Genomic DNA, 25,632 nt, shown 5'->3' with positions numbered 1-25,632 from the left:
TTTGCCTATTTCAGTTAGTCCCGAAGTACTAAGGGGCTCGCCTTCGGCGTCAAACAATGTACATCTGAAACAGATTGCTCCCCTTGAATCTTTGGGTAATATGTCCTCAAAATCTGATAAAATTGTCCCCTCGCAAGTTGCACTAATGGATGTTCCTAAAGTTTCAGTGAATACTGATCTTTTGTCAGCCGCGTTAGTTAAATGCCCTGTAGTAGGGAATGATTTTACACTGCCTGACATTGATTTAACAGCTCATAGGGCGCGGGTGGGATCGTTACATGGGAACCCTAAAGGTGTGCCTTTAGAGGAAGCAATAACTATTTCAAGTACCGGTCCTCTGAGAAGCACACCTTCTAATAAACTAGATTTTTCCCTTTCACAATTAAACCTTTCATCTTGTTCAGGTCCAGTATTGAACAATTTAGCTGAGGGCTCTCCAAATATTAATGGGAGGCTAATTTCTAATTCTTTGTCCTCTTTGGAATCAATTCTTTCTTCGATTTTGAGTTTACTTGAAAAGTTTGTGGGAGGTTCGGAATGTATTTTTGACACTGTAACGCAAATTTTGCAAGTTCTCTTGCTAAGTAAAAATGAGTTAGTGTCAGATCTTCCCATACCATCGGCTTCTCTGTTGGTGCCCCAAAAAATAAGCGCTCCTCCCGCTTCAGCAGTTTTGGATTCAGCTCAATCTTCTCCTTTGACAGAAGGTCAAAAGGAAAAGAAGCCTGTAGTTCTTCCTGCTGTCCCCAATCCTTCCAAAGTGGTTTCGGCTGGCGCTAATTGTATAGCCCCAATCAGTGACAAGATAGAGGTAATAGTAACATCTCCTCTCATTCCCAAATCCGAAATTCCATCTCTCTTTCCGATATTCTCCTTGCCATCAAGCAAAGAAGAGGAGATTCCCAAAGTAAATACGGGATTGATGGGAAAAGTGAGTCCCCTGAAACACAAAAAGATTAGAATGAAGAAGAGGAAACCCATCCGAAGATTTGCTAAAAAAAGACAGAGGAAACTTCTTTTTGATAAGAATGCTGAATTAAGTCTAGAAGATTCTCCGCAGGTGGAGCAGTCTCCCACCTCTCATGTAGAAGCTAGGGTTGTCTCGCCTAAAGAAGACGCCCCTTCCTCTGGTCTAGGTCCTATAAGCTTTACCAATCCTTTCCTCCCCAAGGTTTCCCACCCTACCGCCAATCCTTTTTCAGCTTATTGCAATGTTAAAGCAGGATCTTGCCAAGTTATTTCTAAGGTTACCACTTCTTCTGTCATTCCGTCCCCTACTTCCCTAAATCCTTCAGCAAGACCCTTTCAGGTTCCATCCTCAATGTCAGTTATTCTCCCAAAAGAAAAAATAAGTGTGGATACTTTATATCTTGATTTCTCTCCCTTATTTGAACCAGATTTAATTTTAAATAGATCAGCCCTACTGATCTGTTTTAAAGAGATCGAAAGTTTGAAATTAATTCAAACGTCCGATTTAGATATTGTATTTCTCCTTAACTCCTTTGTGGGGAAACCAATAAGATCAACAAGGGTGAAATTCCATTCGAAAGTTGTGTTAAATCTTGTTCTACAGTGGGCAGAGGAATTACAAGTTAGAGGGATAGATGTCATGCCACACTTTGGGGAAAAATGTACTCAAAGTATTCTCGCCAATTCTTCACTGTCACTTCCCTCTAATACGGGCGTGCTGTTGTCGGATTGGTCTAATCTCAGATCAGAGGACCTAAAAATTTGTGTGGCTAGGAATGAAAGGCTAGTTTCATACAAAAACCCTCCCCTTAAGCAGACAGTGAAGGATGACCAATCTAAATGGAGTTGGTTACCTGGAGTTCTAGCGAGTAAATCTGCTCCCTGTTCTAAACAACATTCCAATTTTTAACAGAGAGCTGAAGTTTATCTCATGGAACACTGCCGGATTCAAGGATTATAAGGAGAAATTGGGTTTCTTGCATTCTCAAAAGGCAGATATAATCTGTTTGCAAGAAACCTGGGTTGAAGGAAGAATAGCTTTGGAAAAAGACTATTTTGTTTTGGAATACAGCGCAACCAGCACTAGAAGAGGCCATGCTAAGGGAGGGTTAGCATGTTTGTTATCTAACAGACTGCAATGGAACTATTCACACTATCTAGATCCAGGGAAACTGTTTCAAGCAATAACCCTAAAAGATGTATTTGAGGATTGCCCTAATAGATTGTTGATTGTGGTTAATATTTATATTCCCCCCAATTGTAGTTTTAATGCTGGTTTAATAACTTTGTTCACTTTTTTAACTAAAGCGTTGGATGTCTCCCCAACTCCGCATGTGTTAATGTTTGGGGACTTAAATTGTAATATATCTAACTGTGGGTTGGAGTTGTTTAGAAATATTCAATTGGAAGAGTCTTTGAATATACCTCCTGCCCAGTTTCCCTCCAAAATTAAAACTAACAAAAGAGGTAAACTTATCTTAGATGGTTTACTTAAAGTTGAATGCTTAATAGTAAATGGGAGGCTTCCGTCTGACATCCCGGCAGCTTATACTCGTAAATCTAATAAGGGAATATCTATTATTGATTTTATCATGGTAGATTATGCCGGTTTTCACCTACTAAAGGATATGAAGGTCATTGAGTCTATTCTTAGTGACCATAATGCACTGATGCTTTCTGTCTCCGTTAATCTTCAGAAAGTGGATCCGTGGAGTCTGGATACAGATTTTGTGAATTTTGATTCCAGATCAGGGAAATGTTTTTGGAACCCTTGTACTGTTGAAAATGTGGTGCCTCTTTTGTATTTTACTGTTGAGAATTTACCCTTCTGAGAAGGGAGAGAGCTGTTGAGTTTTATTAATTTTTTAGATGCTGTAACTGCTAGTGCAAAAAAGAAACCAGGTGTGAAACAATCCCTCGTAGTCCCTCATCCTTTACGGGCTATAAATAGAGAAATAAACAAAGTGGTAAGGGGACAATTTTTATTCTTTACCCAAGAAGCTAAGTCTAAGTTGTTTATTTTAAAAAGAAGGAGAGTTAGACTTAAGGCCCGTTTAAAACGTTCTAAGGAAGATGCCCTCTGGATTCAACTGAGGGAAGCTTCTTATAATGGCCAAGCCAAGACATTCTGGTCCTTAATTGGCAAAGGTTGTGGTACCAGAGCCAGTCCTACGCCTATTGCCATTGAGGAACAGGTGTGGGTTCATTATATCGAGAAGTTGTACAGTAACAATAATTCTCAAGTTTTTAATGTTGAATCTGATAATGTCTCACGTATATTTGACTGTCCAACGGAAAAGGAAATTGAATGTGCCATTAAGAATATGCGTTCCTCTGGTGCGATGGGTCCTGATAAAATCCCAATTTCGGTATTAAAACACCAGAGTGAACTTTGGAGTAAAATACTCTTTCCAGTGTTTAAATTTTGTTTTTCTAGTGGAACAGTCCCCCCCTCCTGGAAAGGAAGTATTATTGTCCCTTTATATAAAAAAGGGGCAAGAGATCTACCGCAAAATTACCGTCAAATCGCTTTGCTTGATGCCATTGGTAAGGTTTTCGCAAAATGTGTGCTTACTTTAATGAATCAATGGGTATCTGAACATAAAATCCTTCCCATGGAGCAAACAGGTTTCAGACAAAATCATGGAACTTTAGACAACCTGACTGCATTGCAAGTTATCAATGAAAAATATGTGAAAATCCGTGGTGGTCAGGTATATGGCGCCTTTATTGACTTCTCCACCGCCTTTGATAAAGTAGATAGAATTTTGCTGTGGAGAAAGTTATTTAACTTAGGTATGCCCCCATTCCTGATCAAGTTAATTCGCGCCCTTTACTCTGACACCTGGTGCAGAGTTCTACTTGGAGGTGAATGTGGTGTATCTAAATTAATTCCCACTTCCAATGGGTTGAAGCAAGGTTGCCTTTTGGCTCCATTGCTATTTTCCTTATATACTGTTGATTTACCCGTCACACTTTCTGCTTGCGCCGGTATTGCCCCGTCCTTGGGTGGAGTTCCAATTGCATGCCTTATGTATGCAGACGACATCCTGATTTTGGATCTCACCCCAAAAGGCCTGAACAATCGGTTGCAAGCACTCTCTGAATTTGCGGAAAGTCATTTCTTATCAATAAATACGGCAAAAAGCAAAGTGATTTGCTTTTCTGGTAGAAAGAAGCCTAAATGCCTTAATTATCCATGGGTTGTGGGGGGGAAAAACTGGAATGTGTGAAATCTTATACCTTCCTAGGTAAAATTGTCACTTATAATTTAAGTGACAAATTACACATTGACAATAACTCTCGGAAGGCTATTTCTCAGGGAAAGAGTTTAGTTTCCCTGTATAAAGCCACAGGTAGAAGGCATTTTTCTATTCTTTTAGATGTTTTCAGAGCGAAAGTTCCGGCCTCCCTGTTGTACGGAATTGAGTTAATTGATGTAAAAAAGTGGAGTTTTTTAAACTCTGCGGAAGGGAAAATTTTACGCAGTTTAATGTCTGTAGGTACAGCAAATTCGACTGCTTCCTTGAGACAGGAATTGGGTTTACGTAGCAGTTGGGTTCAAGGTCTGGCAAGTATCATACGTTGGGTAGTAGCTTTATCTAAAGGTGAACCTAATACCTTAAGAGATCTTATAAAAAATGAATTATTAGGATCTTTTAATGATTTCTCCCTGATTGTAAAAAACTTCAAATTTGCCATGCTGCAATTGAAATTGGATGAGGAGACTTTATTTTTATTATCCTCTCATCAATTAAAAACTGTTCTGAAGTCAGCCTCCTGGGAATTGGGGTTTTGTCAGGATAGAGACTTCTGTTTAGCGAAAAAAGGTGGTACGCCTGTTATCGAATCTTATACCCTGCGGAAAGCTCAATCGTATATGTATTGGAACATCTCCCATGGCGTTAGACGCCTTGTGTTCTTATTAAGACATAATTTGCTTCCCCTGAAAGTTCTACATGCCAGCTGGTATGGTCATTCGGCATGCTGTGATCTTTGTCAATTGTATGATCAGGACTTAGATCATGTCATGTTTGTTTGTCCTGCACTGATGTCTTGCAGGCGCAGATGGTTAAGACCAATTTGCTTACATCTCAACATATTATCTGCTTCTTCATTTAAGGCAGCCTTGATTAACCCACCCAATGAAATGTTTGCTTTTAAACTGTACAACTTTTTTAAATGTTTTTTGGACCTGTATTAAGATGTTTCGTGGAATTGTGATGGAATAATATTTTATGTATTTTTTTTTTGTTTTGTATGTATATGTTGTTTTATGTGGACCTCATAAAGAGTTCCTTATCATAATAAAATAAACTTGTAAACTTGTAAACTTGTAAATGTAAATTTAAAATAAAACAGAACAATTTACAGGGATATTTTCAGTCAATCTAATTCGCAATCACAAAAAGGCAAGTATATAGAAAGAATCCCAGTTAGTTAGTCAAGTGAGACGCAACTTATTTTTGAATGCCTCAAAAGCCTGGTCTGTTCCTGCTTACTTAAGCAGCTTTTTAACTATTCTCATGGCCTGTGATTCAGAATCCAGAACTCCTGATTGCAGAGCCACGGGTGATGATCCTGCCTCTTCCTGTCTACGATGGGTGCGGATGGGCCCACCTTTGGTTTAAGCTTCGACCAGACGCATCAGCCCTGCCCAAGGGAGGAGTTGCCATTTCATGTTGTCTCCTGGGGTGTGTCATTCTCCCAGGCCTCCCTCCAGCAGGAGAAATGTATCCCAGTGCGTCGCGCGCAGCAGGTAACTGAACATGCTTTATAGCCCTGCCCAAGGGGGGAGTTGCTGCTCGCCAGCTGTCATCTGGGGTGCGTAGTCCTCCCAGGCCCCCTTCCTGCTGGAGGAATGTGTCCTAGGACGTCCCACGCAGCGGATAACTGAACACGCTTTATAGCGCTGCACAAGGGAGGAGTTGCCGCCCGCACCCTGTCTTCTGGGGTGTGTAATCCTGCCAGGTCCCCTTCCATCAGAAGGAATGTGTCCCAGTGCGTCCCTAAAAGGAAAAGTTCAATTATTATTTGCTAAGCTGTTAACGCAGGCAACTTTTTTTTTTAAAACGCTGTATTTCAGTTTCAGGGCCAAATTAACATTTCCTCCCATTACTAGAGGTGAAGAAATTCAAGACGTTTTACACTCAGCTCAGTTAATTAAAGGAATTATACCCTAAAAAATAAGACCGTAATTTAATACTCTTGCTAAATGTTGGCCAAAATAATTATCTCTCATTATCCATCTACCAAACTTGCCAGGACATATTTTCACCTCTTTATTTTTCAGTCTTACATGCATGCATACATGTGGGTTGTGGGTCAGCCCCTTGCTCAATTCTCTGCTCCTTATTCAATGTCTTTCCTCCCTAGTTTGGTATTTGTCCCTCCCCTAGAGCATTGCTGCTTTAAATTGCTTCTGATTGGATTTGTTGTTTTCTTACACTGCTGACCTGATAGGATTTTTTTATTTGTCTTTTGGCATGTCTTTCCTTGCTCTCTCCCCACCTGTCTCTACCCACTCGTATCCCTAGCTTGTGCTCTTTCTGCTTCACTACTCTCTTGTCCATTCATTGCTCGCTTGCCTTATTTCACTTTTACTCCATGTTTTTTGTAGGTCATCACACCCTCATGCATGTGTTCTATCTGTTTTCATCCTTTCTGCTCATTTGTTGCTCTCAGCTGTCCCTTTCCATTCTGCTCCCATTAAATTTTTTTTTGCAAAAATCGTACGTTTTATGTTTCTTATTATGATGGCTCAGCAGCAGCAAAGTTCTTTTGGCCCACTCACTTTTTCTTTTTTTGGCAACCCAACTCACTTTTATAAATTAAATAAAACGTAATGGCCACCATTGTGGTACAATGCATGCACATATACTGTGGTCTTGGAATGTTTTTACTCATAAAAACTTTCAAGATAGCCACTAATTGTGCTTATTTAGGCGCCGTGATGAACTGGTGAGCATTTACACATTTTTACTCATTTTTTATTTACTATTCCAACTTGGCTTACAGTTTTTTTAGAAAATCCAACATAAAAATAAAGTGAGTGGCAGTGCCGATGCTAGTGGCAGCACAAATAAGCACTGGCAAAGCCATTAGGTCTAAATCTACCCTTTAAAGGCAAGACTTGTTGGATTTGTAAATGCTTCTTTCTCACTGCTTCCCTGTGTGGTGCCTGAGTGCAAATGTGGAACTGTTGTTCTCTAGCACTGGATATTTCATAGATTCACATGCTTGAATGATCACCCTTTGTCAAGCTGGGAATCCCGCAGTGATCTTCAAATAGCATTGCGCTTTAATAAAGGCATGGGAGGCCTGTAAAAACAAGGAGAGTAGCTACTGCCCCTATCATGATTCCAAGGCAACGACGGAACCATTTAACAAATACTCTGCAAAAGCCTTGAACAATGAAAAATGTCACCTTTTGAATTGGCTAAAAAAAAAAACAAGTCTAATGACTTACTGACTTCAGAGGTTGAATTTCAACATTCTGCTTCATTTATAAATACATAAATAAATAAATTGTTGCCTAGATCATAGGGATGGTCTTAAAGCCGATATACTGTTTAATCCGGTGAGCCCTCACGTAAGGCCTTACAAATTTCTGGCAAGAAGCAGAACACAGCAGTAAAATCACAGTCTGAGGTGCTTTCTAAAGTAGAATCCCAGTCTACTGCTTCGTGTACGACTCTGCTGTCAGTAGCCTCTCTGCAGCTACGGTGCTGCTTCTGCTGTCTACAACACCGTCAACAATGACAGCGCCATCCACAACCATCACTCCATCTATGACGACAACTCTGTTTACGATACACTCTCAGTCAATGTCCTCAAGGTTGACTTCACCATTGATGATTGCACCACCGAGACTTTAAAGTCAACTAAGAAACCATTCAAGACTGCTCTGTCGACAAAAGTACATCAGAACAACAGGTGTTCTGAGGCTCACCTTTTGATTATTTCCTTAAATATTAACACTGCTACAAAATCTCAGTTATATTGGACTCTGAGTGGGGGGAGGGGAGTATGTGCAGGGTGTTTTAAGCTGTCTGGCTGAAGTTTAGGTCTTTCTCTTTGAGTTTGTTTGGTTACCATGGTGATCATGTTATCAGGCCTACTCATATTTGAAGGGTAATGTGGGACTCAACAATGAGGAATGATTCAAGCATGTGAACCTAGGAAAGTTACCAATTCTGAAGAACTATTGTTACAGGTAAGTAACTTGTTTCTTCAAATCTTTCTTCTTTAATAGCGTTAAGAATGCTTTGAGACTGTTCAAAATATCATCACACAGGCACATTTTGTTTTAGAATATTCTTCAAAACAGTAACATTACTGAAATTATTTTAAACTTACTTTTTTTAAATACAATATTACCAGCCCACTCAATCTCATCTTCTCAAAGTCTGCTGAGTCCTTGTCTGTGTGACAACATTTTTTCTCTATAGAAATGTATTTGTTATGTTTTTTTCCACGTTTCATTTTCTCTCCCTCCACCATCGAGTTCCCCTGTGGCTCTAATGATGGTACAAAGCTTTTGAACCTCTCTGCCACCTCACCCCACATCTGGGATGAATTCCAAAATGTCCATGTTAGAAATGATTTGTTAGCCCCCAACTCTCCTCCAAAGGGTTTGTATAACATTACCAGTCGTGCCTTTACCACGCATGTAATACCATTTGTTGACCTTTACAACGCATAGCATTATATTTTGGACGTTTACCATGAATAGTTTTGTTCCTCTCGATTTATATATGTGTGTATGTATGTGTACGTATACACACACAGAGAAATGTATATGCATATATATTTAGCATTTTTTGGGGAACCTTACAAACCTCCTTATTAATAAATATATTACTCAGTGGTGGTCACCACTATGTAGTCATAGTTAGGACCTAGTTACTATAGGAAATGGGTTTTGAGGTTCGCTAATAACTTTAGTGTAGTTTGACGTATCTTCACAGAACTTTGCAGAAAAATATTTAACACCTCAGCTGGTTCCTTGAAAGTTTCAGGGTGATCCATCAAGCAGGGACCGAGGACAAAAAAAGCAGGTCCGGGAACCCAATTTCCCCAAGCTATTTCCATAGGGATTTTTGAACAGTGCTGCTTGCCAAACGGCTGCAGGAAACGACTTCAAATTTGGCATAAAGCTGTATATTTAGACAGAAAGCGTGTTTTTTGTGATTAGGTGTAAATCAGTTTGGCAGTTTTCAAGATATCGAGGTTTAAAATTTATGACTATCTGGATGGTTGGCTTTGCAAGATTCCCATGGGCACGCAGCTTCAAATAATAGAATGATCTGATTGGTTGAGGTTTTTTTTCCGTCAGCTTCTGGCTTCTGCTGGAATAAAAAGCTTCTGCGAGTCCCTCTGTAGCTCGCACTTGATTGACTGGTCGCAACATGTAAAGAAGGTGAAGGGGCACGAGTTATCGTTTCTTGAGTTAACTAAAACTGGTGAAATAAAATCACCCATATCTTCCTTTGCCTCTACCCACACTTTCACCCTTTTAAAAAATAATATTACAAATGATGTTACTAAAAAAATATACTTACCTGCTCGATTAAGGTCAGGTGTGTTAAAGACTGCATGGTAAAGTCTGTTTCCCTTCCATAGGTGGGGCTGAGAGGAACAGATGTCCAGGCTCTTTCAATTCACCCACAATGCTGGCAGTAATGTAGCTTTTTAAAAAATATATATGTTTTAATTCCCTGAAATTTTGTAATGTTTCCTGTCCATCGGGAGTTCATTTACAAAAACTGTTATTTTTGCATATGTCGCCACTTTTTCAAAATACACAATATTCTTTTATTAAATCTTCATGATGCTCGACCGTGACATATGCCAAATCTGGCTAAATCTGAAACATGCCACTGTTTAGGCCTGTGGAGGATGTCATTTCTAAAGAGAAGCCAGTGAAGAAGTCAAGATACTTTTCAGATTTGAGTTTTTCTCTCTACTTTTAGGAATTTCTGCAATAGGAAATCTATTCTTTGGAGAACAGTTCTCTAGGTCGTCCTCCTTACATGTGAAGTTTTGTAATTTGACAAAGTGAACTTCACATCTTGCACTTAGTTCTCTACAATGGATATTCCAGCCTCATCTGTTCTATTTTCCACTTGAAGCATCCATTCAGTGTGTTTTAATTTATTCTGCCACCCAGTGCGTCGTCTTGTTCGAGAGAGAATTAACCTCTGTCATAATAGATTTGAATCCGTGAAGCAATGATTATATTGACAGTTCGATTCTCAGGATATTTCCTTACCTTCAATTCTTGATCACTCTTGCTTTGGAGTTCTCCATTTCTCCCCTGAGGCTGCTTCTCTGTGGGTGTTTCCCTGTGACGTCCTGCACAGTTAGATAGCATTCTACAAAAGAGCTGTTGATAAAATAACACTTTTCTATTGAGGGTAATTGAAAATATATTTAGAAGCATTTTAATTTTTTTTTTTCTCATCTCCTCTTATGTGACTGGGACACTGCGTAAAGGTATCCAAATATTAACTTGTCTGCCTTCTGGAAGCCATAGTCCGGTAAGAAGCAGATATATAACTTGCTAAGGGAATTTGGTAATGTGCAAGTCTGATTATTCCTGATAAGATGAATCAAGATGCAGTGAAGTGATGAGGTCATTGGGTACCGTGTTGAGGTGTGCTGGAATGCAGTCTGGGTGTATTATTGGCCTGGAAATGGCTTAGTTAGTAAATGATGGAGACAATAGGTGAGGTAACATAAGGTCATATGAATGCATTCATAGTTAGAGGGAGTGCTTCTGTGATAGTTGAGAATAGTTTAATAAGGTGAGAGACCAGTCTGAGTGCTTTGCCGTGTGAATGTGTGGGTGTTAGTCAATGTGGATAGTAGAGTGCATTTCTGTGCGGTCAGGCATATATTCAGTGTTTGGGTAACACTGTAACTCGCCATTCCCAGTTGACTATGAGCCTTGGCAGTATTTTCACTTCTGACTTGTTTAGATATACTCTCAGTTCTTTGCACCATTTTGTGTCACTGTTTGTGTCTTGACAGTTCGCCTGCTTCTTAGGTTACCAGTCTCCTTCCCTCTCCTGTATATATACAATCTACACAGAAGGCAGACTACTGAATGAGCATAAATGCAAAATCTGTATGCAACATAAAAACTGCAATTAAGGCTCATATTGCCACAGACCAGAAGGAATTTAGTGAACGAAAGCCACATGAATGAACAGTTCGAGTATACAATTGGAACTCTAATAGAGGTATTTTGGAAGACGCAGTACATACTATTTAGATTGAGTCACAGAAGAAACTGATCTAGGATTCATAGTATGATGACCATGGAGACAATCTACTAATCAACTGTCTTTAAAAAGTTAACTTAAACCTACAACACCAACATGTACCCAGAATTATACAAAAGCTATATAATAGACAAAGAGTCCTCAAAATAACAACCTGAAGCTAAGCATTGAACAACATGACACACCAGCAGATTGAAACAAGCGGCAATGTTCTTTGACATAATCTGTTAGGATGCTCTATGCTTCGCATGAATGTCAAGGATCTGGAACCCTTTCTGTTTCTTCTTCCAAACTGTCCACTGTCCACCTGAGACAACAGGGAGGCAGTAGAGAAGCTAGGGAGAAAGGGTAGTGGGACAAGAAAACGGCTTCCACCAGAAGGTCACCTGCTATGCTGCAGCCTGGTTATCTCCCCTGTATATTCTGGAGTTCTGTATAGGTTTGGGGGTTCACTCTCAGAGCTGCTTTTAAATAAGGAAATGTATATACAGGATTACATAGGTCTAAGATTCAATACTGACTTCTCTTCATATTACCGGAATATATATATAGCTCAGTATGCCTATGTACATAACTGGGTGTAACTACTGTCCTGGGTATATCCACCTAATGTTAATCCGGACTTTCTTACATTTATATATTACATTTGCTGATAATATCCTCCAAGTGGATGAGAGTAATACCACACATAGCATACATATCTTATAAGTATATGTAATTGTTTAGTTCTATTTTATTCATACCGTAAAAGGATATGTACCTAAAAAAGGATAAAGTGATTCAGATGTTGACCCCACACTTGAATGAAAGTGATATTTTCTCAATTTCGATGTAGCTTCGGGAAACTATTCATGAAGTCTTAAGAAGTATTTCAGTGTTCCACTTCACACTGGTGTAGATGTGAATTGATTTATAAGTTGTCAAGCTCAGGTAATTTCTTCAAATACTGAAATATAGTCATATTTCTTCACATGAATAAGGTTCAGAGTACATACCAATTTCCAGGAACATTTAAGAAGAAAAAGTGCCAAATTCAAGGGAAGTTTTGTAGGAGATTGTCTGCCAACATCCAGAAGCTTGGCTCCAAATTATCGGTGGAATTAAGACTACGATCCTCTTCCAGTACAACCATGTGAAGACGTTGGGAAACACTGATGGATAATGTGGACTGAGGTTGTATAGTCCACAGGCCAAAACGGGCTGCCCATGAGATTCTCACAGACGTTTGGGAGAGCACAAATACAATATCACCAACTTGTCAACGCAAATCCAGGAATCGTATAGGGTGCTATATTCTGATGTGTTTCAGAACCATGCAAAGGGTAGGTAGCAATGCGATATACAAATGCTCTTATCATAACAGAAATGTTCTTGGAAATATATTATGTAACCAAAAAGATTTCCCAAGGATAAAATTGGGGCAGTCCTGAGTCCGCAACAGTAACAGATTGGGCAAAATGTTGTCCATCACAGTCAGCGGTTACGTGGGTGTAAGACTAAATTGCTTTGTCTGCTATGATAGAATGTGTAATTCAGAAGGACACTGCTCACAAAAACCTTGCTGCTTTGGCTTAGTTGTTGACCAAAAGGCTTGTGGCATGCTGCTGTGGTGTAGGCGGAGCTCTGAAATTCAAGGCTGTGGTTGGAGTTCCTCACATACTGTAATGCTCAACTTGAATTATATGCTGAGCTTCACCAAAGTCATATCTGCTTGCCCGTCTCACCATCTTCAACCTGTAGTGACATGTCCTTTTCCTTACTTGCGATTGATGCCCATACTTACAAACTGTCTGCTGTGCTCCCAAATAGCAGTTTATATACCCACTATCACATTCTATGAGCAGTGCGGATTCAGAATGTACTGGAACTGTATGGCCACCTTATCTCCATGCCAATATATATTTTGCGATACCCATGATGTACACTGCTGTTTCGTGGTGCATACTCTTGAATGATTGTGATAACATTTGACTGTGTATTTGTTTGTTCCTTATTTCAAATATATTTGACAGAGTGTTATTACTTGGGGTGATATCCTATGTCAGTGGCCTATTCTTAAAGTACCTGTGATATATGTGTTTGGTGATACATGCAAAATGGACTTTAGTGTGGTTATTTCTTCGTTTGCAACATTTTCCAGAAAGCAAACTTTGAAAATTACTTTTTTTTAAAATCTGAACATTACATGTTAGTCACCTAGACAGCCTTTTCTTTTTTCAAATTCTGAAGATGAACACGCCTTCTTACACAATACCTTAAAATAGAAGAGAGTGGGCAGGCTTCATGCTGTATTTTCTGATGAAAAATTCACAAAATGATGGTATTGCCTATGTTAAGCCTTTAATCAACGTATATAGCTCAATTGTTACACAATGTGGTAGATTATATTGAATTATTTGACTTGTAGAACAAGCTGTAGCTATTTGATCATTGTACAATTACGAAACATTTTTTTAAAACATTTTCAGCAACGACAGTTTAATCTTTTGTGATTTACAGAAAGGTGAAAAAATGACTCCAGATGAAGTGAATGCAGTTATGCGTTTATCTGATGTCAACAGCAATGGTAAACTGGACTACAACAAGGTATATTGAAGAGAAGAATTCTCAACAGTATGAAGTCCTGTATATTATGTCATTTTATTTAACTGGATTCATGTAGAAGCCAAATTGTTCTCAAAAGGACGGCACTGGTTCAGTGCAACTTAAAATTTGGCTTAGTCTCTGGCTACTGAAGTGCTCATGCCCTACCCTCGTCGGCTCTCTGTGTGCACAGTCCAGCTCATCTCCAAGGCATTCATGGTTTTCGAGGTTGACCGTATACTTCTGTTGCACAGGGTTAAGCTGGCCAAGACACCGCCTCTTGCTGTTTGTTGAGCCAGAGACAAAACAACCTTCAGGTGTCAACTAGGAATGTGCACAATTTGCGTGATTTGCTTACACGTAAATATGTGAAATCTTGCGCCATATCTTAGCTTTAAACGCGTTCTCGCATGCCTTAATAACGAGAGGATGCATTTATTGCTAAAAAAAAAGTGCAAAAAAAAAAGCCACACATGTTGTTCCCTTGGGTATTTAGTACATCTTTTCTGTGAATGACAAATAATTGCACAAAGTAGTTTAACGGTATAATTATGGTAATCTCTCATGCTCCGTAGGGATGGTAAAACTTTTGAGCATTTTGATTCTTTCATTTTTACAGCTTTTTTTAAATGACTATGTGGGATGTCACATTCCAAAGGTAAAATGTGGAGTACCCTTTCTGCCTTGCCCAATGCCCATTTTGCCCAAATAGGGCAGAGGTTGAGTATTTTTGACTTTACAATAAAGAAATGTTTTATCGGGACAGCTCACAGCTGCCCCAAATCCCACTTTGCAATTGCGAAGAAGATATTGGGGTGGCTGTCAGCTGCCTAGAACCTCTTTTACTCTCGGAGAAATGTGTATGAAGGGGGCCTTGACTAGCTTAAAGTTAATACTGAATTTCACTTAACTGCCCTAAAAATCTAGTGTGCTGCCTTCACAGTTGTATCTCGGGAAGTAAAGGCTAGTTCTCAACAAAGAGCTTCAACAGGACTTGCTTTGCCTAAAAAATGTAGAGCTACACAATGTCCCTGCCCTGCTGTTGAGGCACGTGAAAAAATGTGACAGTAGTTTCCCTGTTTTCCATGAACTTGATTGGCTCCCAGTGGCTAGAAGGATAACGTTTAATACATTGTTTGGTTTTAGAAAAAAAATAGAAGCACTCCAGGGTCATAAGCCCTCTCTACTGAGCCACAGATTGACCTTGTACCAACTGAGTAGGGACCTCCTGACTCCTATGGAGAATTAGAGATCTGAGGTTGGGTATAGCGTGGGGGTGTTTTGAGATACGATTGACATAACTTTGTAAATCCACTTCATCTCAAATTTAAGAAAACCTTTGATACCGGTTTATTGTATGATTTGTCACCTTAACAGTTGCATTTCTTTTCTGTTCACTAGCCCCAAAATACTTATATATAGGAAAATGTTTGCTCTACTGAAAGTCTACCTTAGCATAACCTATTTATTAAACATTCTAAACTACAAACGAAGAATAACTAAGCAGAAATCTTAGATGAGAGTGGATCTTTGTCCTTCCTGGTGGCTGGTGTAATGGCAATTTTGGCTCAGTTGCTCACCCTATGTCATTTTTGCCAAGAACTTCGCTAGAGTGCTGGGAATAATAAGGCTACTTGGCAGAAGGAGGCTGAATGATGCCCACATTCCCTGTCCATGAGCAATGTTCCTCTGGACCCTCTTCTCCACACAGTTTTGGGTCTCAAGAGGACCGGTTGGTGCCCCCATGGAAAATCACTCACACTTAAACCAGCAAAGACTGATCTTTCCCTGGGAGGTTTTCCACCTGCTTTTCATTGCGTTTTAATTCCACATTTCCTGTGTTAGATTCTGCAGGGAGGTTCCACTTTGCATAATCATTCTTTTTTTTAGATATCTTTTTATTAAATCTAAACATTGCCGTTCGGAAATGCAGTGTGTACTTACATGACAATGATATATATGGTGATTACATTTAGGCATCATTGGAGCTGGGACAGATGTCGATCATAGAGAGGGCTTCAATGAGACAAAGGTTCATCCTCCGAGGGGACCACAGGGGCCACATAAATATCTTCTCAGTAGGCATTCCACTTACTCCACACAGCGGGCCACTTCTTAGGGCATCCTTGTGCCCCATAGACCGTTTTTTCCCTGATTATACACCAATCTTTTTCCAGAAGGCCAGAGTCAGTGGGATGCCCGCCCCCCACATTTGTGCTATATCACGTTTGGCCACCATTGCACCCAGAGTAGCTCAGAGCCTCTCCATACCCGTCAAATCAGTGGGTTCTCACACATTGAGGAGACATCTTTTAGCCTCCGGGCGAATGTCTTTATGCAGTACCTCCCGCATTACCTCATGTATCTCCAGGCAATACTCCTGTATCTGCTCACATTCCCAGTGTATGTGCAGGAAGGTGCCCACCTGACCACAGCTTCGTCTGCAATCCCCCCCCACTCCCCTCCCCATGTGAACCATTTGGGGCCCAGTTATGTACGTTCTATGCAATATTTTAAGTTGGACCAGTCGTAGCCGAGCGGAAATCGCCACCTCTCGGGGCGAGGCCAACGCTTCCCTCCATTCCTCGTCGTCAATCTCAAGTCCATCTGTTTCCCAACACTCACGTAAACGTTCAAAAGGATCCGGGGTATTGTTAATCAGTTTTTTATACGTTAAGGAGATTGCTTCCTGAGGAAGATCTCCATCGAGCAATCTGTCTTCCAGCGGTGAAGACTCAGGGGGGACTGTGCTCTTCTGCAGGGTTGTGACAAGAGCGTGGCGAATCTGCAGGTAGCGGAAAAATTCTGAGCCGGAGATCCTGAATTGTTGGAGAATGTCAAACGCAATCATATCTCCCTTCACCCGAAGGTCACCAATCCGGAATATACAAATGAGATCCCATTTGTCGAATCCCTTTGAGGTACGGAGGTTGCCCAGCTGATCTGAGTCCCAAAGGGGAGTTGCCAGTGTGAGCTTCCGGTCCCAACCTAAACTTTTATTAGCGTGTGCCAAATCAGAACAGAGTGTTTGGTTGGGCCAGTTAGGGGGAATTTCTTGGGGTTTGAATAGAGGGCTCTATTGTAGTTTCGCCAGGCAGCAGCCATCTATCCATGGTAAAACCTGGATCATCGGGTTTACGGTAGGTGCCCTGATTAATGGCGGCCAGACGAGAAGCCCTATGATATTTCCTAATGTCGGGGAGACTTATGCTGCCATCATACCAATTTAAGACCAATTTATAAAGTGCGATTCGGGGCTTCCCATCACACAGCAATTCTCTCTGCAGGCCTTCAATTTCCCTAAAATATCTCGCAGGGACCAGATCTGGGTAGTTTTGCAGGGCGTATAAAAAACGGGGCAGGGACATCATTTTAAATAGAGCAGCTCTGCCCAATAATGAGAGTGGGAGTGTCCTCCAACTGGCATATCTAGCCTCAGCCTCTGCAAGGGCGGGAACAGGTTTCGCTCGTACCGGAGCTTAGAGTCTGCTGTAATAAATATCCCAAGATAGCGGAAGCCCTCCCTCACTGTCTGCATTGGGCAGTCCCGTAGAGCAGGAGTCTCATTTCCTAGGACATATATGAGAGACTTGCTCCAATTGATAGACTAACCCGAATATCTACCGAAGGCCATAAAAATGTCCAATACGTATCTTAGAGACATTTTGGGGGAGGCTAGGTAGAGGAGTATATCATCGGCATAGAGCGAGTTGTGGTCCTCCCAATCTGCCGACTATCGCAGTCCTCGAATCACCGGATCCCCGTGGATCCAGGCCGCCAAGGGCTCCAGCGAGAGGGCAAATAGCAGGGGCAACAGCGGACAGCCCTGACGGGTGCCCTGACTCAACTGGAATGTGTCCGATCTTTTGGTATTGACCACCACTTGGGCCAATGGCTCCGAGTAGAGGAGTCTGACCCATGCTATGAATACTGGCCCAAACCCCATTTTGGCGAGAACGGCAAGAAGGTATGGTCATTCAATAGTATCAAATGCCATTGAGGCATCTAAGGACACAATCACGGCCGCCTCTTTTATGGTGACAACCCTCCCCAGCACATGCAAAATCATTCTTAACATTCATTTCATTGTTCTGGTCAGCAGGTGAGAAATAAGCTCTAGATGCACCTGGTGAACCTATACTCAGAAGGTTCTCATTTTTAGCACAGGAAACACATGTACTCTCCATATCTGAAAGAGACACGTTAGTGATAGATTCCTTACCTTAGAATATCCCCAGGCGTCAGACTGGATCCGGAAAGATTTCGTCAGCAGTACCCCTGTGTGTCGGTAGGTGTCGTCGTGCGGCTCCTTGTACGTCGATGGCGTTGTAGTCGCCGAGATGACGTCGTCGGAGCTACTTAGATGTGCCCAAGCGCGCTGACGTCAGTTTTCTTTTTCCACGCCAGCAAGCACAGATCCAAGAGAGAGTGGTACTCCTAGTAAATAAAATTGACTTGTTTATGAGACTTGTATCTTGTCTTTGTTGACAATTCGACTTTTGGTGCAGTGGGGATGCCCGGGTTTAAGTCCTGTGTGGACTGCCGTCGGACCATGTCGGTGACGGACCCACTCAACGTGGGTCTCTTCTGCTTGGGGCACGCCATCTCCCCGAGACGTGCCCCGATTGTCGGGCCATGGCGCAGAGACTTGCGGGAGCATTCCCGGTAGTGGTTGGAGGCCCGGCACTTGGTACCGCGCCACTCAAGGTCCCACTCCCATGGGCGGTCAAGGGATCGCTGGCGCAGCCGACACCATCCTTCATCGTAATCAGGGACAGGTACGTCACAAGCGCCATTAAGGTCGAAGGAGCGGCGTCGCACTTCGTCTCCCCCTAACCGGTCGCGGTACTCGGTGAAGGGGGCGGGTGGTCACTCCCCCGCGGCTCCTTTGGGGCCTCCGCATTGTTGGGGACCGTACGTGCCTCCGGAAGAAGTACAAGTACTGTCGGCCATGGGCCGTTTCTTTATGCCATCGGGTCCCACCGGAGCGCCTTTGGGCCCCGCGGACGCCTTGGGTGGTTCTGCCCCCGTGCCGCCGGCTTTGGACCTGGTTTCGCCTTCAAGATACCCTGTGGGGCTGTTGGCTCTGGGCTCGTCGCTACCGCCGTTGGCTCCTGCCTCGGTTCTGCCGTTGGTTCCGACCTCGGCGTTGTCGTCGGTTCCGGCCTCGGCGCAGCCGTTGGCTCTGGTCCCGGAGCCGCCGTCGGCTCCAGCCGTAGCACTGCCGGAAGCCTCGGCGCGGCAGTTGGCTCCAGCCTCGGCACCGCCTTCGGATCCAGCATCGGCTCCGGCCTCGGCGCCGCCTTCGGATCCGGCATATCGAGCCTGCCTTGTCCTGCCTCCAATTCCTATTCCAGACCAAAGGGGGATACTAGGAGGGGTCTGACGACCATCTAGCAGCTCGCTGTGAGGATGATCTACACTAGATTGACAATATGGAGGATCCCAGCAAGCTGGAATTATCTCCACACCTTGAGACACTGTCCCCCTCCTCCGTAGCTACAAAGGTGGTGGATTCATTCTGTGATATGGCGTAGAGGAGGCTCCTAACCTCAAATTCCCTACAGTGCCTATCAGGGCAAATCTCCTCACTGCAGTGCTTCAGCTGAGGCCTCTTGACCCCGCATTCTCCATGGGCAGAGCAATTTGTATAACAGCAGGGTGGGTCCCAGGGCTAGCGAGCAGATCAGTCAACTGCCACCCCTACTACTGCTGCCTCAAAACCTTCCTAGTCTGCTGTTTCAGTCCACTGTTTCAGGGCCACCGCACGCCAGGGTGCCGCTGGATTCGCCATCACCTCCCCCACTGGCGCGCCATCACTTTACACAGGTGGGTTCTGTAAACAGTCCGAAGGGGCTACTCCTCCCCTTCGAGACTACTCCTCCTGCTCTGCCACGTCAGTACCACCGCATGTCGGAGGATCACTTGACACTTTGCAAACGGGAAGTTGCAGCACCCTTGGCATAGGGGCCCATCGAGCGTCTTTTAGACCTTCTGAACGTCAATCGTTTCCTAGATCCGCAAGACTGGATGGTAGCGTTACACTTGCAGGACACCTACTTTCACGTCCTGCCACCCCACCAGCGTTACCCGCGGTTCACGGCTGGCCACGAGCACTTTCAGTTCACCGGGCTCCCCTTTGGGCCTTACCAGCGCCCCTCGGGTGTTCCCTAAAAGTGCTGGAGGTGATCGCAGCTCGTCTGCGCAGATCAGGGGTTTCAGTCTTCCCCTATCTCGACAACTGGTTGTTGAAGGCGGGCTCGCCCCAGGCAGTCGTTTCCCACCTCCAGCCTACGGCCGACCTCCTGCATTTGCTGGGGTTTTACATCAACGTGCCGAAGTCGCATCTGATTCCCTCTCAGAAGCTCCTCTTCATTGGAGCGGTTCTGCACTCAGCTGGCTTTCGGGTTTGGCCTCCCAAAAAGCGTGTCCGGGACACTCAGGCTATGATTTCGATCTTTCAGCCCTCGTCCTGGGTTTCGGTCAGGAAGACACTGAGGCTGCTGAGCCTCATGGCCTCCTGCATCCTGCTGATCAATCATGCCAGATGGCATATGCGGGCCCTGCAGTGGAACCTGAATTTCCAGTCGACGCAGCATTAGGGACACCTGTCTGGCTACTTCCAGATCTCGGAGGGCACTGCACAGAACTTGCAGTGGTGGTTCCCTGACCAGAGTTGGGTTAGCGGCAGGTCCCTCTCCCTTCCCCAACCGGAGCACACAGTGGTGACGGACGCGTCCCTCTTGGGATGTGGCAGCCACATGGGGGAGGCAGAGATCGGGGGTCTCTGGTCTCAGGCGGAGTTCAAGCTCCACATCAATCTTTTGGAGCTCAGGGCAATCCTACTTGCACTGAAAGCATTTCTTCCCTCTGTCAAGGGGAGAGTAGTGCAGGTGTTCACAGACAACACCACCGCCATGTGGTACTGCATCAAGCAAGGCGGGGTGGGGTCGTTGTGAGAAGTTGGCCTGATATGTAGTGCTCACTATTCTAGTGATCACTGTGTATCATTCCAAACGACCCTTATTGATGATTGGTTGTAAGTCAACCTTTTAGACCAGCTAGCCTAGTAGCGTGGATACGAGCAGTCTTAGGCTAAACTCTAGAGGGCGTGTTAAGCCAGCTGTTTACCATCACATATACCCCTTGAACACCAAGTGAAAGGACACCACACAAGTTGTTATGAAAATAAAAGGATATTTATTTATAACAGGACTACCCTGGCTCTTTATGAGTCAGGGAGCTAAGCACACTACAAAACTCTTAGGAAAATACTTCAGTTGCACAAGTTACACAAATGCCCGAGGGGCACGAGAAACCACCTACACTAACAGTGAAATGCGAATGGTTAGAGTCTGGAGATACGGATCCCGGAGTGATCCGATCAGTGGGACTAAACGAAAAAGGAACTGGACACTTGTAGAGCGAACCTGCGATGGAGCACCGAGATGCTCGAGTTACCTAGCCCGGAGGCTGCGGCTGCGGGAAGTTCGTCAAGATGTCGGGAGTCCTCGTGTAGTCTCAGGAGCCTGAAAGAAGAAGTTGCTGGCAGGCGACCAGTGACGATGTTCAGAGCGATCCAAGCCTGGATCGGTGGTGAAGGAAACCTGAAAGCAGAGGGGACTCAGTTCTCAACCGCTAGCCAGCGATCGTGTGGGTACCAGGAGGGTACCGGCGGAAGTCACCTCGACCAGGTGAGTGGGTGACGTCGGACTCGGCTGTTCCTCGGACCAGGAGGCGCGGTGGCGACCAGGATGGAGGGCGAGCTGTCCCACGAAGGTGTCTACTGTCGATGATGCTGGGCCCAGGAAGGGGCAGCGGATCTTGGCAGTGGCCACCCAAGCGGGGGAGTCAAGATGGCGTCGGGAGTGGACCAGGAGGGTCCGGGGTACTCCTCTGTTGAAGGGGAGCAAGAGCCAGTCTGGAGCAACCAGACTAGTGATGAAACAAAACGTGGTGCGTCGTGAAGCGGGCCACAAGCCGGTCGGCAAGTGGTCGGGCAACGCGGTGAACAGCAAGGAGCGGAAGGGCCCCCCACGCAGATCTCGTGGATGCTGGGGAGACAGACTTCGATGCTGGAGCTGCTCAGGGTTTAGGGTTTCTCAAACCCTACGTGCACTCACTCAAGGGTCCCTCGGTGGGCGTGCTAGATAAGCGTCGTGCAGGTCCTGAAGATAGCCGGTCCCGCAGGTCTCGTCACACCTACGACTCTCAGCTGAGCTGATGAGGGAGGTAAAAGGTCAGAGATGGCAGGGAACTCGGGTCTCGTCGAGCTGGGCAGTCTTGATCCGTAGGAGAGACTTACAGCAAACCGCAAGCGCTTAGGTGGTGCCTGCTGGTGCAGGGTGGCTACTCCTTAGCCACAAGGGAGAGTCTTCAGAAATAGTCAAGAGTTCCTTTCGTGGAAAGTGGTTCGTGATTCGGAGGTATCCGATTATCTGATTATCCAATTTGGGAAGGGGACTCGCTCCTACCTTTATTCTAAGAAAAGGGGCTGGCCCGTGACTAGGTTCTACCTATGGGTGGAGCCAGGAGGGGGGTGGTTACACCCCTATCCTTTGTCCGGCTTCGCGCCAGCTCAGGGGCCGGTGTGCCCCCGAAACTGGTTTGAGCCGGGCTATGCACAGTGAGCACCGGGGTGCCACTTGCAGTCACCTTCCTTTCAGCCCTTGCCCACCTGGGATACACAAACCCTGTCTGGGACGGTGCTAACACCGCCCTCGACAGGAAACCCTTTGTCCAAGCTCCCTTTGCTGGAAGGTCCCCCAGCAGCGGGAGGTCAGACTTGTGTCTGGTGGCAGCATCCATTTTGTGATGCTGAGGCTTGAGTCAACTTTAACCGGGTTCAAGGTTACTTCCATGTCGTGTCCCTCTAAAAGGGGGGGAATGCCAACCCCGTCACCCGGACTGGCGAGGGGTTCGTATTCCCATTCGTATGACACCTTACTCGACATGTGTAGGTGATGCGAGGCCAAAGTTAGCAAATAACCGCTAGGATTATAAGGCATTAAAAGTAGTTGGCCCGCGTCACCATGGAACGGCTATTAGGACTTGGTTCCACAAGCCGTCGACGGGCTCAGCTCGCGCCAGAGCACCGTCCCACATGATCCCCTGCACTCTGCCTTCAGGATTGATAAGGCCTGCCATAGGAGTGACTGATAGGAACCCATGTGTCCATGTTAGGGTTTAGGGGTAGGAATACTACACCTACAGCAACGGGTGATTACACCACGTGGCCCCAGCTGTCGTGCAGCCAGTTGTGTCAGATTTGGGCGGCCATTCCAGGGGTGGCATAATACATGCTTCAGCCCCTGGTAGGCCCTGGGTACACCGATGCCCTGGATACCTGTGGTATGCTGAGACAGGGACTGACAAGGCGGCCCAGTTCCAATTAGTGGATGCACCTAACGTACATGTGTGTTAATTTCGAGAGAGAACAGCTAGGCTGTGGGTCTGATTGGCAGGCCCACAGCCGGAGAAAGTCGTAAACCAATGAAGCAAAAGCAAAAAAATCTGGGTGATCATAGGATTGCAGACCCTACTCTCCTACAGTCGTGGACCCTATATCAAGAGGCTCTGCGTCTCTGGACATGGCTGGAACATCAGGTCATTTTCCTGGTGGTTCACCACTTGGCAGGTCCTTTAAACACCAGGGCGGACGCACCCAGCCGCCTGTGCATAATGGATCACGAATGGCGTCTTTACTCGGAGGTGGTGCAAGGTCTCTTTCATCTGTGGGGAGAACCTTGGTTAGATCTATTCGCTGCCGAAGAGACCGCGCAATGTCCGCAGTTCTGTGCCTTGGAGTTTCCAAGGCAGCCCTCGCTTGGCGATGCTTTTCGTCGCGAATGGAGTTACGGTCTGTTATATGCCTATCCGCCTATACCACTTCTGCCCAGAGTGCTGAAGAGGTTCAGGTGCGATCGGGGGTCATTCTTGTGGCACCGGACTGGGCTCGAAGGGTTTGGTATCCCGAGCTACTCAGTATAAGCGTGGATCCCCCAATCAGACTGCCTCTTTGGGAGGATCTCCTGTCGCAGCACCAGGGGACAGTCGTCCGCCCGAACCTGTCCAGCCTCCACCTCCTTGCGTGGAGATTGGGCAGCGACAGTTGATTCCATTTGACTTGCCTCCTGAAGTCTGTAATGTGATTCTGGCAGCCAGGTGTCCCTCAACTAAAACTGTTTACGCCTGTCAGTGGAACAAGTTTGTGGCATGGTGCACAGCGAAAGCTGTAGATCCCCTTTCTGCCCCTCTTTCTGAGGTCCTATTGATCCTTCTCTCTTTGGCCCAGCAGTGCTCTGCTCTGGGCACTGTCAAGGGCTACCTTTCTGCTCTTTCAGCCTTTCTCAGGCTGCCTGATCAGCCCTCTCTTTTCAAGTCCCCTATTGTCAATAGATTTCTCAAAGGCATTACTCACCTTTTCCCTCCTAATCCTTTTGTGATGCCTCAGTGGGACTTGAACCTGGTTCTCACATACTTACTTTGAGCCTCTTCATAACTGTCCTTTACAGTTCTTAACTTTGAACACGGTCTTCCTGGTGGCTATCACCTCCGCTAGGCGTGTGAGTGAGCTCCAGGCTTTTTCATGTAAACCTCCTTTCCTGGTGGTTCACCCGGACAAGGTTGTGCTTCACCCACATCCCTCCTTTCTACCAAAAGTAGTCACTGCCTTTCATCTGGGGTAAACTGTCTCTCTGCCCACTTTCCTTCCGCCTCCGCGCCCTTCCAGAGAGGAAGTGAGGCTCCACCGTCTGGACCAAACGTGCGCTTTCATTCTACCTCGACTGCACACAACCACTCAGGGTGGATGACCAGCTCTTTGTTGGCTACGTGGGCGCCAAGAAATCCCGGGCCGTGCACAAGAGAACTATCTCCCGCCGGGTTGTCTTGTGTATTCAAGCCTGGTGTTCTTTGGCTACAAAGGAGCCTCCGGTAGGGTTGCGCGCCCATTCGACCAGGGCGACGGCGGCTACTACAGCATTGGGACGCTGTGTCCCACTGCTTGACATCTGTCAGGCGACCACGTGGGCCTCACTGCACACTTTCACTAAGCTCTATTATCTTGACAGTCAGGTCCAGAGAGACGGCTTCTTTGGCAGTTCGGTTCTCCATGACTTTCTGGTGTAATCTCACTTTGCAGACCCACCACCGGGGTTGGTATTGCTTGGGTATATATTCTATGGTAAGGATTCTATCACTCACGTGTCTCTTTCAGATGCACAAGTTACTTACTTGTGTAACGATATATCTGTAAGAGACATTAGTTAGTGATAGATTCTTTACCGCTCGCCCATCCTCCCCGTTCTGCGAACTGGTCTCTAGGGTTGAGGTCATCCCTTTCAGGGCCCTAGTTTTAAAGCACCAGTAGTCGGTCTCTGGCATGGCTCTGCGTTCCTGGCGCGGAAAGTCGTGTACAGAACTGACATCAGCGTGCGTGAGCACGTCTAAGTAGCTCCAACGACGTTATCTCGGTGACTACGGCGCCAACGGCGTACACGGAGCCGCACGACGATGCCTACCGACACGCAGGGGTACTGCTGACGAAAACTTTCCGGATCCAGTCTGACGCCTGGGGATATTCTAAGGTAAGGAATCTATCAGTAACTAATGTCTCTTACAGATATATCGTTACACAAGTAAGTAACTTGTGCATTCTGCTTTACCTTTCTGAAACTGAAAAAATAGCACTGATGAAAACTCAAAAGATGAGTTCCCAGCCGTTTATCACATACAGCTCCTCTGAAAGGACCATCCTTGGGTCTTACTTTGGCCAAGCTTGCATGCAACC

General features: G+C 44.9%; 1 protein-coding gene across 7 annotated transcripts in view; it reads left to right on the top strand.

The window, feature by feature from the left end:
- Nucleotides 1-25,632, top strand: part of EFCAB7 (EF-hand calcium binding domain 7) — a 367,307-nt gene that overhangs the window by 162,957 nt on the left and 178,718 nt on the right. For all 7 annotated transcript variants that reach the window (XM_085602394.1, XM_085602399.1, XM_085602395.1 and 4 more), the window contains one exon: nucleotides 13,758-13,844. In XM_085602394.1, coding sequence (XP_085458520.1) covers nucleotides 13,758-13,844 — 87 coding nt within the window. The remainder of the gene's footprint in view (nucleotides 1-13,757; nucleotides 13,845-25,632) is intronic.

Source organism: Triturus cristatus, chromosome 4_2, assembly GCF_964204655.1.
Source record: "Triturus cristatus chromosome 4_2, aTriCri1.1, whole genome shotgun sequence".
NCBI classification, from domain to species: Eukaryota; Metazoa; Chordata; class Amphibia; order Caudata; family Salamandridae; genus Triturus; species Triturus cristatus.
This window is presented reverse-complemented; position numbering and strand designations above follow the sequence as displayed.